This window comes from Peromyscus maniculatus, chromosome 13 (genome assembly GCF_049852395.1).
Source record: "Peromyscus maniculatus bairdii isolate BWxNUB_F1_BW_parent chromosome 13, HU_Pman_BW_mat_3.1, whole genome shotgun sequence".
Classification (NCBI taxonomy): domain Eukaryota; kingdom Metazoa; phylum Chordata; class Mammalia; order Rodentia; family Cricetidae; genus Peromyscus; species Peromyscus maniculatus.
This window is the reverse complement of record NC_134864.1, coordinates 60,470,786-60,487,123: the sequence shown is the minus strand read 5'-3', so window position 1 is coordinate 60,487,123 and position 16,338 is coordinate 60,470,786. Positions and strand designations below refer to the sequence as shown.

Genomic DNA, 16,338 nt, shown 5'->3' with positions numbered 1-16,338 from the left:
CAAGCTGAGTCAGTTTCCAACACAAAGAAAGCCTGGGGTAATGTAGACATTCACAGTATCTGTGATGAATGATCCAGAAAAAAAAAAAAAAAAAAAAAAAAAAAAAGAGCATTGCGCTGAGTGTAATATATAATTCTGCTTTTTAAATTAATAGCAGCCATCCAAATGATAATGTCAAACTCATATGCTCAGATATATTTGCATTTTTGGTATTAAGCAGAATTCAAAATATTCATGTATTCAAAAATCAGTACATTAAAAGTAAAAATGGTCAGAATAAGTGAACTGATGCTGTTTCTGTGCAGGGTGGTTTTACTCAGGGCACAAAAGAGCGCTCTGTTATTCTATACCCTCCCGACATTTCTGAGCTTTGTCACTCCCCTGATCCCGTTACCATTCTGTTTGTAAAGACATAACAATGTTCAAGCAACAAGACTGAGATTCAAGCCCCCTTGACTCTCACGGGATGTGAATAAACAAACGCTCCAGATACAAACCTTGAATAACAATGTATCTTTTCTATTATCTTATTCTTTAAACCTGTGACTGGGCTTACAGCAAAAAGTGTAATTTCTAGCGGACTATCTTGGTTTTGTACTTCAGGGGGAGTGTGTTCCTGATATCACAACTATTTTCTAAATTCTGGAAAATGTGGGTAATCAAAGCTTACCACTTGCCCCCTTGCAATAGCGGTCTGGACTTCAACTGTCCAAAAGGTTTGAGATACGCAGAGAACAGTCTGTCCGGGCCATTCTCTCACCCAATTAATTCGTTCATTTTTTGTATAGGCAGCAATTGCATCTCCAATGACCTAATTTAAGACAAAAGGTAAAAATGAACATTCTAAGAACAAGATACCCATTGAAGAGCTAAACGATTAAACTAAACTGACTCAGATCACTTAACTTTTTGCAACACCTTTATCCAGCTGATGTTATATAAAACATGTGAGTAAATTAACGTGTACTTGCGTACAAGCTAATTCATATGAGCAGGCATATTACATATTACTTTGTTGAGCATTATCAGTTTGTACAAACCACATTTCTCAAATTATTATTTGATTACTTTTAGCCAAAGATATCATAGATACATTTGGGTTGGACAAATTTGCACAATTTTGATACGAAGTATAAATTCAAGTAATTTTAAAATGAGAGCCACCAAAGTTGTGGCACATGATTTTTTTTCCAGTTAAATCTGTTCTCTGTGCAATCCCCTGTGTGTGTACACACAGAGACAGGCTGCACTGTCCTCTAACTGCCTGCCACCTGCATTCCAGACCTTAATCCCTTCTCTGGACATAGGCATGATGATACACAAGGCAAGGGGACATATGGGACAGATGGACAGTCTTTTATAGAAAAGTGAAGGCTACAAAGCCACAAAGTCTAACTTATGTTCTTTGTTACACATTTTCAGTGGGCTGATACATCTACTTTTTCTACAAGATATCAATGAGAAACACTCTCCCTGTCATATAAACCAACCAAAAATAGCAACATCCTCTGAGAAATGACATTGACTTCGGTGTTTAAATTTCAGAAGGGACTGTCAAAATTAGAGTTTCCAGAGAAATATATAACAACTTAAAACTTTCTAGACTACTGGTTTAGCTGGATATTTATAGAACAGTGCCAATGCCAAGAGGTAACTGCTAATGATAACAACATTGTTTTTTCCATAATGTGTTTCTTTGTACAGCCTTGGCTGTCCTGGAACTTGCTCTGTAGACCAGACTGGCCCCAAACTAAACCACAGGCAGTACAGATGAAAGCAAACAGCTAAACAATGGAAGAAACAACAAAGACACCAGGCACTTCAGACACAGGATCCAGGCTTAACTTAACCTGAAAGCCTCCTCCCCAAAGACTAGTCCTGATGGTACCAGGTGCTGCCATGCAAGTTTCTGAAGGAGCTCCCCAGCTGTGAGGCCTATAGACCACATCAATGACCAGCATGGCAAGACATCCCTAAGGGTACGGTAGTGACATGTATACATTGACGGTAATATGCATACATTGACGGTAACCAACAACTCTCTAAGTTGACTTAAGGCCCTCTTCAGCGTGAAAGAAATCATTGCCGGTACTGAAAACCTAACCAGCTACCTGGGACTAGATCCTGGAGGGGAATCTGCAGCTGCCACTTTACGAAACCAGCATAATCCCTAACTAACTATATTCTAAATGTTTACCCTTTTACTCACAGATAAGTATGAAGTGCAGTTCTCACCCCTCAGCAAGGTAACTTCTCTTGTCAACAAATGGAGATAAAAACTCATAAATGATCAAAATTCAGAGTTGTGGAGCCCAGTCCCAACTGATATATCTACCACTCAACTTCTGCATTTAAGGCTCAGCGATCATTGTGGAAGAGGTGGCAGAGAGAATGCAAGGGCCAGTAGAACAGATAGTTTGCTGTGAGATTGTGATGCCTAGACAGGAGGTCTCTCCAACACGGCTGCCTAAACACAACCTGAACAAGAATAACACCAGTGGACACGCTAATGAGTAAGGGGGGAAAGCCCACAGCCTCAGCCCTACATGAAGAACTACAGACAGCAAATTCCTGTTGAGAGCAGGACACACAGTCTTCTTCAGAGAGGAGCATATTAACTGGTTATCCAAGGCCAAATGATCATCCCTGAAAGCATACATATGAGTAACATCAAACAGACTGAGCAGATTGTATTTATGTATTTAGATACACACACACACACACACACACACACACACACACACACACACACAAAACAACAATTAAAGAAGATTAAATATTAGAAAAAAACTAAAGAAAAAAGGTATTGAATTTTGTTCCAGGATATCTGATCACACTGTGAACCCCAAGACTGCATTATTTACTGGAAAAACCTGTTTCTAGTTGTGGTGTGGCTCAGCCCCAGCACACTCCAAGAGCTTTCTGCTTGAATACTGTAAATTAATAAATTAAAGTCAACCACAGATTAAGAGGTGGAGCAAGCAACCAGTTGACAGGAAAAACCATAGAGAGTAAGAGGGAGTCAGGAGGGTGGATAGAGAGACACACAGGAAGTAGAAGGGAGGGGCATTGAGTTGGAGTAGTTTTGTTTGAGACTGCGTAGGAGGAAGTTCTCTTTCTGGGACGCTGGCAGAGGAGAAACGTCAGCTGGGTGCTTTCTCTGCCTCTCTGAGCTAGCAGCCTTTCACCCCAGCATCTGGCTCCCGAGTCTTGATTTAGTTAAAAATGAGATTTAGCTAAAAACAACGGTATCTGGAGGAGAGCAAGGTGGGTACTGGCGGGGGCGGGGGGGGGGGTGCATAAATGGGAGAGCTTGGAAGGGAAAAAAAAGGAAAACTATAACCTCAAAATTTAAAAAAATGAATAAAAACAAAATAGCGAAAGGAAAAAGGGTAGAAAAGCACAGCAGAGAAGATGGAGTACGTGAGTTCCAGAAGGACACTGTAGGGACCAAGAAGGGACTAAAATTTAAGTTATACAAATGGATTCTGCATAGTCTAACGAAGAGAAATGCAGTTATGTAAAGTTTCTACAGTACTCAAGGTAGCATCCGCTATACTCATTTACACCATGTATATATAATATATATATAAAACACCCTCTCAAGCATGCAAATACAAATAATATACATATCTCCTATTTGTAGTGTTTATATCACATTTGCTTATGTATTTTACTAATAAAAATTTACACGTGAACATTTTGAAAAGATGCTCATTTTCTCCACAATTTCTTGTCACCATATTTTAATGCTGAAGCGACAACCGCATTATTTCCTGTAAGCATTCTGCCAACTGGAATTAAATGGGAAGCTGAATAGTAATGGGTACACCCACGATACCCAGCCGTCTCCGCGTATCATGTCATCAAACAAGCCATGGAACCTAACGCTGCTAATCAGTGGTTACTGGAATTCAGCTACGTTGCTAACAGCAATATAAGCAACCATGTTGCTTGTCAATATTTATCAATACTGACCAAGTAAAACTCATCCTCTCTGGCCTGGAGCTCATACAGATTAGTTATCACAATTAACTAAATGACTCAGTCAATGAAAACAGGCATATGCAAAGGGACATTCACCGGGCTGTAACTCAGAAAAAGGGTGAAATGGAGAGGGTCTAAATGATTTTATGTACATTTGCCAATAGATTTATTTAGGATTATAACGTTATCACACATAGTGACATCAGACACCTCAATTTGAATTAATGTCTCCAACAGTGCAATGAAATGAGGAAGTGAACGGAGTACCAGCACTCTTCCGTGTTATGACGGACTGTATCCCTTCAAACTGTGAGCTCAAAACAAAACCAAACTAAACAAAAGCCCTTCTTTCTTTAAACAGTTTTGTCAAAATATCCTGTCATAGCAACAACTAACTAACAAATTATCAACTAGACTTTGAGTAGTCATTTATGCCTCAGTTCCTACCCAAAAGTCCACTTATCAAAGACATATTTGCAGCAACATAAATAGTCCATCCTTTTTTCTAAAAATAGTAAACATAGCCCGTTACCTTGTGAATGGACTTAATCATAACTCTCTCTAGCTCAACCAGCCACTTCTCCACTTGACCCCTGGCTTTGGCTGTTGAAATGGTATCTACGAGTTCCACAACTTCTCCTTCACTGCTCTTCATGTGTGTAATATCTAAAGTCTCTGTAAATTCGACCTTCGCAATTCCTTCGAAGCATTTCTTCAGGTGAGGCTGCACTCTGTGGGGAAAAAAGTGAAACAACTGATCAAAGTAATATAGTTCCTAACATGTCAGGGTTCCCTTTGTACACTAACCTTTGCTTAAAATCTATAAATGTGTACAAAGTAATAGGTATATGTTTGTTTTCAATAAAATGAGTTGAAAGATGTTAAGAGTAGCACAATAGATGAGCTGGTGTTGGCTACGGCAGCCTAGCAGGCCTGCAAGCACTGTAAGCCAGTCTTCCAACGCACATAGCCATTCCAAGTGGGCTCTCGGACGATCCTGAAACTCACAGACTAGGTTAGCAGTTCAACAGGCCTGGCATGCCCGCCGTCTTTCCAGCCACTATGACACAGACTGTGACTAACACCTCACTGGCACATTTCCGGCTGCACTCATCTTTAAATGGGCAAAAAGAAGCAGTGAATAAGATTCCGATGGAAATGGGAGCCTTGGTTATCTTATTCATTTACACTCTGTGACTCTTTCTGTGTAGGCACAAGACATACAATAAACAAAATTGTTTGATAAGAACATTGATTCCCTGCTGCTTTAGATCAGATTCTTTCCTAAGGACTGAGAAATGTTCGATTAAAAACAAAAACAAAAGCCGGGCGGTGGTGGCGCACCGCCTTTAATCCCAGCACTCGGGAGGCAGAGCCAGGTGGATCTCTGTGAGTTCGAGGCCAGCCTGGACTACCAAGTGAGTTCCAGGAAAAGGCGCAAAGCTACACAGAGAAACCCTGTCTCGGAAAACCAAAAAAAAAAAAAAAAAAAAAAAAAAAAAAAAAAAAAACAAAAACCCGAGTGGAAACCCTTTGCCACTGTGGAGCTTGTGATCCACTACAGGAGGAGAAGTCTATTGCAGACCGTGTCTGTGATAACAAATATGCAAAGGGAAATGAGCCACAGACACACCCCTGGGAAGAACAGTCAGAGATGCTGGGTGTCGGAGGCATGGCATTTTAAATACAGGGGATGTGAAAGACTTCCCTGAATGGTAAATGTTGGTGCAGTTGTCCATAAAGACCTCCAAGAGACAGACAAAGAAGCCGTGTGGACATTCAAGGAATAGTCTAAGCAGACAGAATGGCACATAAGGGAGGAGGCTGGCAGAGAGCTCAGAGGAAGAAGGAACAGGGAAGCCGACTGCCACTCCTCTCCAGCATCCCCTCAATAGCTACAACGGTTAGAATGTGCTTATTATAAAACTAAAAAACAACACCCACCTAAAATATGCTAGTTAATACCGTCATTCCTAGTCATGTTAGACTTGAGAATGGCCCATCTCTGAGACCAGAGCAAGCCATAAAGCACCATGATGGCAAGCGTTGATTGATGTAATTTGAATGTGGGTGAAAAGATCAGTGTGATGTGGAAGAGTGATGTGTTCTGAAAGTCTTAAGAAAATATGTGATGAAATAGGAATTCCACTCCAAGGTTCATCGCAGTCAGGAATACATCTGCAGAGACATTATGTATGTTTTCAATAACCGATAGCAACCTATAATTGCTAATAATGTTTAGAATATTCTTGTAGAAAGTTTACATGAGCATAGTTACCCATAATTATTTATGTTCTCTCCTATTCCAAAGTATTAAATCTGAACAGATGAATGTAGCCGAGCGTCCCGGCATGGACAACACTTACCGAGTAGGATCCTTAGTCTCCGACAGTATCTCAAGGAGCTCATCGTTGGACAAGAAGAAGAACCTGGGGAAGAAGAGGCGTTTCTTTTCCAAGTACTCATTCAGCCCTTTGAGAATGAGCTCCAGGAGTTCATTGGACTTTTTCAGCCTTTCCAGCATTCTCTCAATAGTCACAACCGCCAGGACATGCTTATTCTAAAAACAAGAGGTAAACAGCACTCGCCTCAGTCTTCTGTTGTTGGGATGAACAGGATGACCAGAAGCAACTCAGGGGGGAAAGGATGTAGCTCATCTTATGCTTTCCTTCTTTTCTTAAATTTAAATTTAAATTTTTTAAATTTTTATTATTAAGAAATTGTCTATTCATCTTACATACCAACCACAGATTTCCCTGTCCTTCCTCTTCCCATCCCCCAGTCTCCCCCGCCAAGGCCCCCCATTCCCACCTTCTCCAAGTCAAGGTCTCCCATGGGGAGCAGAGCCTGGTACATTCAACTGAGTCAGGTCCAAGCCCCTCCCCCTGCACCAAGGCTGCACAAGGTGTCCCTCCTTAGGCATTGGGCTCCAAAAAGCCTGTTCATGAACCAATTGATAGAGAGAGAGGTGTGATTCTATAAGCAAGGGACATTGAGCTCATGATGGGAAAAACATACAGAGATGGCCAGTCAAACTAGTGGAAACCCATGAACTGTGGACCAATAGTTGTGGAGCCCCCATGGGACTGGACTAGGCCCTCTGGATATGCGAGACAGTTGTTTAGCATCTTATACTTTCAGGTGGCAGTCCACCATTGAGGGAAACCGAGGAAGGAACTCAAAATGAAGCCTGGAAGCAGGAACTGAAAGCTGAGCCCACAGAGGAGAGCTGCTTCCTGGCTTATTCCTAGTGGCTTGCTCAGGCTGCTTTCTCATACAAGGCAGGACCATGTGAGCCAGGGTGGCACCAACCACAGTGAGCTGGACCCTCCCACAGCAATCATTACTCAAGAAAATACCCGACAATCACAGCCACAGGCCAGTCTGATGGAGGCAGTTCCTCAGTGGAGGCTCCCTCTTTCCAATGAATCTAGTTTGTGTGAAGTTGAGTAAAAAACTACCCACGTGGCATGCAACGATACTGGTTATTAATTTTATTTCTAGTTACATTATACTTGAGACTGTAATAGATTTTAACGATTGCAATGAGATTTTTATAGAATTTTAGCAGAATGAAGATGATGGGAACTTTTTAAGGCATTTATCTCTAAAAAATAGTCTTGAATATTCTATGCCTGCCAAGTTCTTTCACGTAAAGGTCATGTTGGCTCTACCTTTAAGCCATGGTGTTCCCAACTTCCACTGTAAGGAGAAACAGGAAGAGAGAGAAGGAGAGAGAGAGACTGTGCTATCTGAACTCACAGGAAGGGTGGGCGTGAAGAGCATAGTGTGAGACACACCTTTGGTCCTTTATTCTTGAGGGAAAGCACTACAAACTTCAAGGCAGCATAATTATTATTATTTTGAGTATTGTTATTAACAACAGGGAACAAACACTAGCCCTGGGTTTTATAATTATAGATTAAAAAAAAAAATAAGTGTTTAGCCAGGTGGTGGTGGCGGCGGCGGCGGCGGCGGCGGCGGCAGCAGCAGCGGCGCACGCCTTTAATCCCAGCACTCGGGAGGCAGAGCCAGGCGGATCTCTGTGAGTTCGAGACCAGCCTGGTCTACAGAGTGAGATCCAGGAAAGGCAATAAGCTACACAGAGAAACCCTATCTCAAAAAACCAAAAATAAAATAAAATAAATTTAGAAGAGTGTTTGAGTGTGGGAAGGTTTCCTAGAGAGATTTTGGAAACAACCAGGCTGTGTCTGTCTACATTGTCCCTCTGCTTACTGATGCTTACTGGGGGACTGAGGTAAGGTGTGCTCTCCTGAACTTTCTGGAGACAAGACTGCTCTGCCTCTCGAGCTGGGGATCCTGACATTAAGCACACGCAAGTGTCATCACAGGTGGTTTGCTTCAAAGTGACACAGCGAATCAAGCATTTCAAAGGGAGCTCTCTGGCTGCTGGTCTCAAGAATTATAACCAAAAGCTAATCTTAAGAACTCAGGCATTGAAAAAAATTGTTTACTGACTTCTCAAAGGAGCTGCACACTAGCCACTGGATTTATATATAAAAATATGATCTTGAGTTTTAAGTAAAACTCATTTCCCCTCTTTTCCTCTTCTCTCTCTCTCTCTCTCTCTCTCTCTCTCTCTCTCTCTCTCTCTCTCTCTCTGTCTATACACAAGTGTGCCTGTGTGAGGAGCACAGAGGTCAACCTGTGTTGACCTGGTTTCATCATTGGGAGCTGCCCACACTGATTTTGAGGCTACCCACAAGCCCCAGGTTTCCACCTATCTCTGCCCCCCTCTCCTGTGTGGGGCTACAGGGCACAGCACAGCCTCCAGCTTCCTCTGTGCAAACAAGGACGGATTTCAGGCCTCTATGCCCCTATAGCAAGTGCTGTCCTGAGCTGCGCACCCCTGCTTCCTCTCTGCTTTTCTAACATGTGATGGGATACCGCGCACCCCTGCTTCCTCTCTGCTTTTCTAACATGTGATGGGATACTGCGCATCCCTGCTTCCTCTCTGCTTTTCTAATATGTGATGGGATACTGCGCACCCCTGCTTCCTCTCTGCTTTTCTAACATGTGATGGGATACTGCGCATCCCTGCTTCCTCTCTGCTTTTCTAACATGTGATGGGATACTGCGCACCCCTGCTTCCTCTCTGCTTTCCTAACATGTGATGGGATACCGCGCATCCCTGCTTCCTCTCTGTTTTTCTAGCACATGACTCATATTATCCAAGTCTGTTCTCAGTCTTGGTGTTCACCAGTAGCAAAAGTAGAGTTCTTTCCAAAATAAACTTAAAATATGTAAGGGGCGGAGGCGCTAAAACATAATAGAAATCTCAATCAGACCGTGCGTCCAAGCTCCTGAGAACCCAGCAGGCATCTTTTGATAGAGCAGGAGATTCTAGGAAGGTTGCTTGAAATTAAAATAAGAGGCCGACACTTTAAGAGGAAACACTGAGTTTTAAGATTAACTCAATTACTTATTTTTTGAATTGTACTCAACCAAAGGCTAAAAGGTAACCCAAAATGATCAGCGGTAAACAGTTTCATGTAAGAATTTCATTCTAGGCCTGGAGATGGAGCTTACGGATAAGTCACTGATCGAGCATGTTCAGGGCCCTAGCTTCAATTCCCAGCACCAGCAAAAGGAGAACTTTATTCTTTTTGTTTGTTTTTTGAGACAGGGTTTCTCTGTGTAGCTTTGGAGCCTGTCCTGGAACTCGCTCTGTAGCCCAGGCTGGCCTCGAACTCACAGAGATCCGCCTGCCTCTGCCTCCCGAGTGCTGGGATCAAAGGCCTGCGCCACCACTGCCCCGCTGAGAACTTTATTCTTTTTCAAGAATCTCAAATACATGTTTTTTGTTACTGTGCTTTCGGCTTTTCTTCTTTCTTGTTTGTTTCTGACCTCAGACTTGCTCTACAGACTCCTTGAACTCCGGCTGGGCCTCTGCCTCCCACGTGCCAAGATCGCAGCCCTCTCATACTCCGGGCTTTGTTAGTAATGAGATCATGGAGGAAAGGATGACGTGTTCTGCTTTGCTTTGAACTAGGATGATGTAACTTAGAAACACAACAATTTAGTAGAAAGAAATAACTATCATTAATAGCCATTTTATCAATAAAACAAAAGTATGGAACAAGGATGAGTAATCTCCAATTTTCAAAAACATTTTATGATAATTCTCACGTTTTTGTGCTTCAAATAGACATTAAACACTATCTCTCCCCACACCTCTCTCTCTCTCTCTCTCTCTCTCTCTCTCTCTCTCTCTCTCACACACACACACACACACACACACACACACACACGGTGACAAACTCAGACCATAATTTTTAAATGTGCAAGTCATGCAGGGCGGACTAGCATTCTCATGCTCCTAAATCTAAAATCCAAAATAGTGTTCTTTGAGCGCCACCTTCTGGAAAAAACGTCATTCTCTTAAACAAAAAAAAAGGAATTATTGCTAATAAAAGTGAAGATTTTCTTTCACAAATTAACAATAACTGTTCAGTGGAAACTCAGGTAGTTTATCACATCTGATGTGTCAAAGTTATTATCTGATATTTGAAAGCAGTTTAGAATAACTTATTTTTGTTCAATAAATATAATCAATGAACAACAACAACAAATCAAAAAATTCTGGGACAATAGACGTTCAGATAGAGCTGGTAAGTTAAACATCTCCCATCGGAAACACTTAGGAACAGACATGTTTTATATTTCAAAGCTTTTTGGGTTGTATAATATTTGCTTAGTCCTTACTGTATAATATTTCCTTAGGCCTTATTGGCTGAACATCTTAAATCTGAAAATCATAAATCCAAAACAAAAGCTTCAGATTTGGGGGCATTTTACATTAGATCTGCTGGAGCTATTCTAAATTCCTGAGGTCATCCTCCTCAGCCAGAGAGGTCAATAGCTCTGATTCAAATACACACTTCCAAATGGTCTGCATATGTTTGCTTATGGGGAAGCCATCTTTACACATCTGGAAGATAACTCGGGAGCAGAGAGACATGGGGAAGACGGCCTCGGGTAGCACAAGGCCCCCAGGGAGACAGACACACTGCTTTCAATCCTGCCCTCTTCTCCTGAGTGCCTGTGCAATCTTGTATCACTTGTTTCATCTCCGTGTTTTAAAATGGGGAAGAGGGGTCTTTCTCAAAGTTGGTGGGACACTCAGGTTAGAGAACGTGTTTGAAGTGGTTAGGACAATGCCTATACCCTCCCCTCCACACACACATTTAAAACCACACTTCATTTCTTCTCCCACCCATGGCGGGCAGAGAGAGACTGGGGAGGAGGAGAATGAGACATGTTATCGGTTTTATTCCGTTAAAGTTGAGGAGGGCATGTCTATGCCACAATGTGTGTCTCAGGATTATTATCGCTGTGCTGAAACCCCATGGCCAAAAGCAAATTGGGGAGGAAAGGGTTTATCTGGCTTACACTTCCACATCACTGTTCATCATTGGAAGAAGTCAGAACAGGAGCTCAAATGGCGTGGGGACCTGGAGGGAGGAGCTGATGCAGAGGCCATGGGGGGACGGTGCTTACTGGCTTGGGCCCCATGGCTTGCTCAGCCTGCTTTCTTATAGAACCCAGGACCACCAGCCTGCTGACGGAACCACCCAAAATGGGCTGGGCCCTCCCCCATCACTCACTAATTAAGAGCATGCCCTCCAGGCTTGCCTATAGCCCTGTCTTATGGAGGCATTTTCTCAGCTGAGCCTCCCTGATCTCTGATGACTCTGGCTTGTGTTGTGTTGACATAAATGAGCCAGCACCATGTGTACTTGGAGGTCATAGCACAACCTGTGGAAGTTGGTTCCCTCCTTCCACCGTATGGATCCCAGGGATCAAACTCAGGTCATCGGGCTTTGAGGTAGGTGCCTTTACCCACTGAGCCATCTTGCCTGCTAGAAAAAAATATTTATCATAAAGAGGACTGAGCCAGGCAGCGGTGGCGCACGCCTTTAATCCCAGCACTCAGGAGGCAGAGCCAGGTGGATCTCTGTGAGTTCAAGGCCAGCCTGGTCTACAGAGTGAGTTCCAGGACAGGCTCCAAAACTACACAGAGAAACCCTCTCTGGAAAAACAAAAACAAACAAACAAGAAGACCTTTAATCTTCTACTGTTATTATGAACTTCTCACATGGAGCAGGCATTCCAGGACAGTTTGTTAAATGGTGCATTAGACCTATGAACATAGAGAATCAGAGAGCATGAGCCCTCCACACTGTGCCCAGATGCCGGTGGTTAGCTGAGGTCTTAGAGACACTAGCAAAGTGCTTTAACAGGTGTTACTAGAAATTTGAAATTTGGTAGGACTTCCTTTGATCCTTTATGCTTCTCATAATTGTTGGTAAAGGAACTATGTTTATAACTTCTCTCTCTCTCTCTCTCTCTCTCTCTCTCTCTCTCTCTCTCTCTCTCTCTCTCTCTCTCTCTGTGTGTGTGTATGTGTGTGTATGTGTATGTGTGTGTGTGTGTGTGTGTGTGTGTGCGCGCGCGCGCGCGCGCGTTTCTTCATAACCACCGCCAGTTTGGATAGCCCAAGTGAGGACTGATGAGTTGATTGAGATGTCCAGACCAAGTGACCAGGTTACATGGAGCCAAGTGACTGGGGTGTGCAGAGCGCTATCATCTTGGCAAATGGAGAGAGATTTCCCATCCCTGCTGCCAAGAGCTTTATGGGAAATAGAATGTGTACATGCTCGATGGAGTTAAGCTCCAACTTCTTAGTAAGCTAGAGGAATTACCTTCCTCAGCTTAAATCCCTGGACAACAGAAACCCGGTAAGGACCTCATTAAAGTCGTGGCACTCAGAGAAGTAGGCTGCCCAGAACCGTCAGACTCTTCAGACTCCAAGGCTCTGACTCTGCTGGGAATGGAAAGCTTGAAGAGCCAGAACGTTTCTGGGACTGAGATAGATCCCAGGGACCACTTACCTAGAATTGAATTTTCAGATTTTTTTTTCTAGGATAAACTCAGAAATTTGGTAATAATTCCAGGATCAGTCCTGATTTTTCAACATCTCTCTCTCTCTCTTCTCTCTCTTCTCTCTCTCTTCTCTCTCTCTCTCAAAGGCCCTGCTCTGTGTGAGCCAGTTCTCGGGGCTTGGTGACAGCCATGGACAAGACAAAGATACCAACCAGCCTCAGTGGACATCGAGGAGCATAAAATAAATAGCAAAGATAATGGTCGACACACTGCAGGCCCATCCCATTCTCCACGTCATTACCACACTGGGGATACGCTGCAGATGAAGGGTTTGTGGTGACCCTGTGTCCAGCAGCTCTATGAGCATCATTTTTCCATAGCAGGCGGTCCCTTATTGCCCCCGTGCCACACTTTGGTAGTTCTCACAGTATTTCAAGCCTTTCTTATTACCACTGCTGTGGTCATCTGAGATCACTCAACTCTGCTATCCTGATGAGCAGCGAGTGTGATCACAACACATGAAATGGCAACTTAACCAATCCAGCTGCTCCGTCCCCTCACCCCCACCCTAGACGCAGCAATGTTGAAACTGGGCCAGTTAATAACCTCACAGTGGTCTCTAACTGTCTAATGGAAGTGAAGCCAACGTCTCCCGCTTTAAATCAAAAGCTGGGGATGCAAAGAAGAGCCACTGGAAGCTGGGATAGGCTGCGGAGCCAAGATCCCTGTGACAAATGGTTAACCGTACTGTGAGTTCAAAGGGAAAGTTCCAGAGGGAAATTAAAAACGCCACCACAGTGGTCACACGGACAGGAAAGTGAACATCTTCATAGTTCACGTGGTCTGGATCCACAATGTGTGAGCAGACTCTGAGACCTGGGGGGACCAGTGGAAAGGCCACTGCGATGCCGAAGCCGCAGGTCACCAGAAGCTCCAGCAGGGGAAAGGATGAAGGTGGCCACACCACACGGCTGAGTTGTCACTATAAGGAAAATGAGCCTTTTGTCATTTAAGACTTTCGCAGCTATGAAGAAAAACTCAGTGCCAAGACTTAAGCTACAAAGAGCAGGCTGCCTGCCTTTGTGAGAAGCTGATTCTAAGTTGAAACTGGTGCTTATTTACCATTCAGAAACCCTAGGACCTTTGAGGATTATACTAAATCTTCTCAGCCTGCGCTCTCTAAATGGAACAACAGAGCCCTGGCGACGGTACTTTTACAGCATGGATTACTTAGTATTTAAGCCCACTCTTAAGAATAACGGCTGGGAAGGAAAAACAAAAAAGATTCCTTTCAGAATATTATTTTCCTTGGCAATGCATCTGTTCATCCAAGAGGTGTATAATAAAATTAATGTGTTCATGCCTGCTACCATAACACCTATCCCACAACCCAAGGATAGAAGGGCAATTTTTACAGGTAAGTCATTATTTTAGGACATTTTGTAAAGGTTCTAGCTGCCACAAGGACCTCAGTTAACAAAGTGCTCCCCAGGCAAGCACGGAGCTCTGAGTTCAGTCATCAGAACCCACATGAAAATGCCAGTCATGAGTGACAAGCATTTTTATTCCAATCCTGGGGAGGCAGAGACAGGAGGGGGATCCCTGGGGCTCACTGGCCAACTAGTGTCAGCGACTAAGCAACATGGGGACTTTCAGGGGCAGATTCCTGTACTAATTGCACCTTCAAAACGTCCTCTTCTTTGTTTTCAGCTGAAACTTGATGGTGCAATCAACATGCTCAGGAATGTACTAAATGAGCATGTTCAGAAAGGAACTGCCCCAAGACTCTGTGAATAAAACCCCCATGCTTGCTTGGTTGGGGAAGCAAGCGTACCACATCGGAAGTGAATCCCACACTCTCCTTGCCTGCTGCAGGTAATCAATCTTTCTCCCGTCTTCCATGTGTTTAGCTCTACATGTACCGAGATTCAAGCCCACTGTTTTTGGTTACAGAAGAGGGAGATGCTGTCTCAAAAACTAAAGTCTTTAAAGAATGACTGAGAAGTTGACCTCGTACCTCCGTATGCACATGCGCACTTGTATACTCGTGTTCACATGAACGCACGCGCACACACACTTAAAAAATAAACATGCACACAGAGCTACCAGAGATGGTGAAAATCAGAAACCCAAGAAAGGAGGTACTGTTCTAAGTGTCATTAAAAACATCTGTGACTCATGGGGAGCGACCGAACATGAACATTAGCAGGTGCTTGGGAGACATGTTTCCATGGGTTCCAAACTTGAGTGGGGAAATATCAGATGTGATAGAGACAGCAAGAGACCGAGAGCCTGAAGAGGTGACAGAGTGCAACAATTTCTTGACAGCGTAATGCTTTAACAGATTAGGATGAGCAAAGAAAGTGGTTTCCTGGGGGGCAGCCCACTCCCAGCGAAGATGCTGTTAACTACTAACCAAAGACAGAGAGAGGGTTTCCACTGTTGCGTAAAATTAGCTGGAAAAGTGGTGGCCGGGACTGAGATGACTGACTCCAATTTTAAAAGCTCTACTGTGGGTAAAAAGCAAAATGCCAGACTGCCAAGCCAAGCAGCGCGGTGGTGCTGTAGAGGAGTCTCTTGTGAATGGCGACTTCAGTGTTGCTGCGTTTTAAAAGAATTCCCTGGGGCACGACAGGCTTCAGCAGCCACCACCCCATCAGGCAGCAGTTCCCATCAACATGGGGAGGCTCCACCAGCAAAAAAAACCCCGATTACAGTGAGGCCAGAAATGATTACCCCGAGACCGGGGCGCTCTTTAGCACTGCTTGGCAGCAAAGGACTTTTTCTTTTTTTTAAAAACACATTTCTGTCCAGATGTCTTTCTTTTATTTCCTTGTTTTTCACAAATTGCAATGCATTCTTTCTTAGCTCCCATTCTTCGTTAAATTGTTTTTTAAGTGAGTTTACAACGACATTTTCATACATGTAGGATATTTTTCTTTTTCTAATTCCTCTTCCGTGCCTCCTGCCACCTTCTGCTGGTCCCTTTCTTCTGCTCTCACACCACAAGGGTTTTATTATCTTATCTCACCCTCCTCTCCCATCTCATGATCTCCTTTCTAAACATACACACACATTTTACAGACAGAAGAAAGCATAAGTGTTTGTCTTTCTAAGCCTGGCTTATTTTGCTTAACACAATGATCTCCAGGTCCCAGGTTCCACCCTCCACCCTCCATATACTCCCCCCCCCCTTTTTTTTTTCTGAAAATGTCATGATTTAATTTTTCTTTACAGTGAAATAGGATTCAATGTGTATAGACTACAGAGGTAAACATGACTTTCAGAGGCACCAGGAAACTGAAAACAGTGAAACACCATGGATCCCTTAAAGACACACATGAAACTGTAAGTGGGACCTGCTGGGAGGAGGAAAGGCATCACCGGACAGGAAGGGCACAAGAGAGGATAATGAGGAATAGGGTCAAAGCACGTTATATACGT

At 43.4% G+C, this 16,338-nt stretch overlaps 1 protein-coding gene across 1 annotated transcript in view; it reads right to left on the bottom strand.

Moving 5' to 3' along the window:
* Positions 1-16,338, bottom strand: part of Dnah7 (dynein axonemal heavy chain 7) — a 257,387-nt gene that overhangs the window by 163,647 nt on the left and 77,402 nt on the right. The window contains exons 20-22 of the mRNA XM_042259698.2: positions 6,354-6,547; positions 4,520-4,718; positions 671-811 (exon numbers count right to left, since the gene is read on the bottom strand). Of these exons, the coding sequence (XP_042115632.2) occupies positions 671-811; positions 4,520-4,718; positions 6,354-6,547 (534 nt within the window). The remainder of the gene's footprint in view (positions 1-670; positions 812-4,519; positions 4,719-6,353; positions 6,548-16,338) is intronic.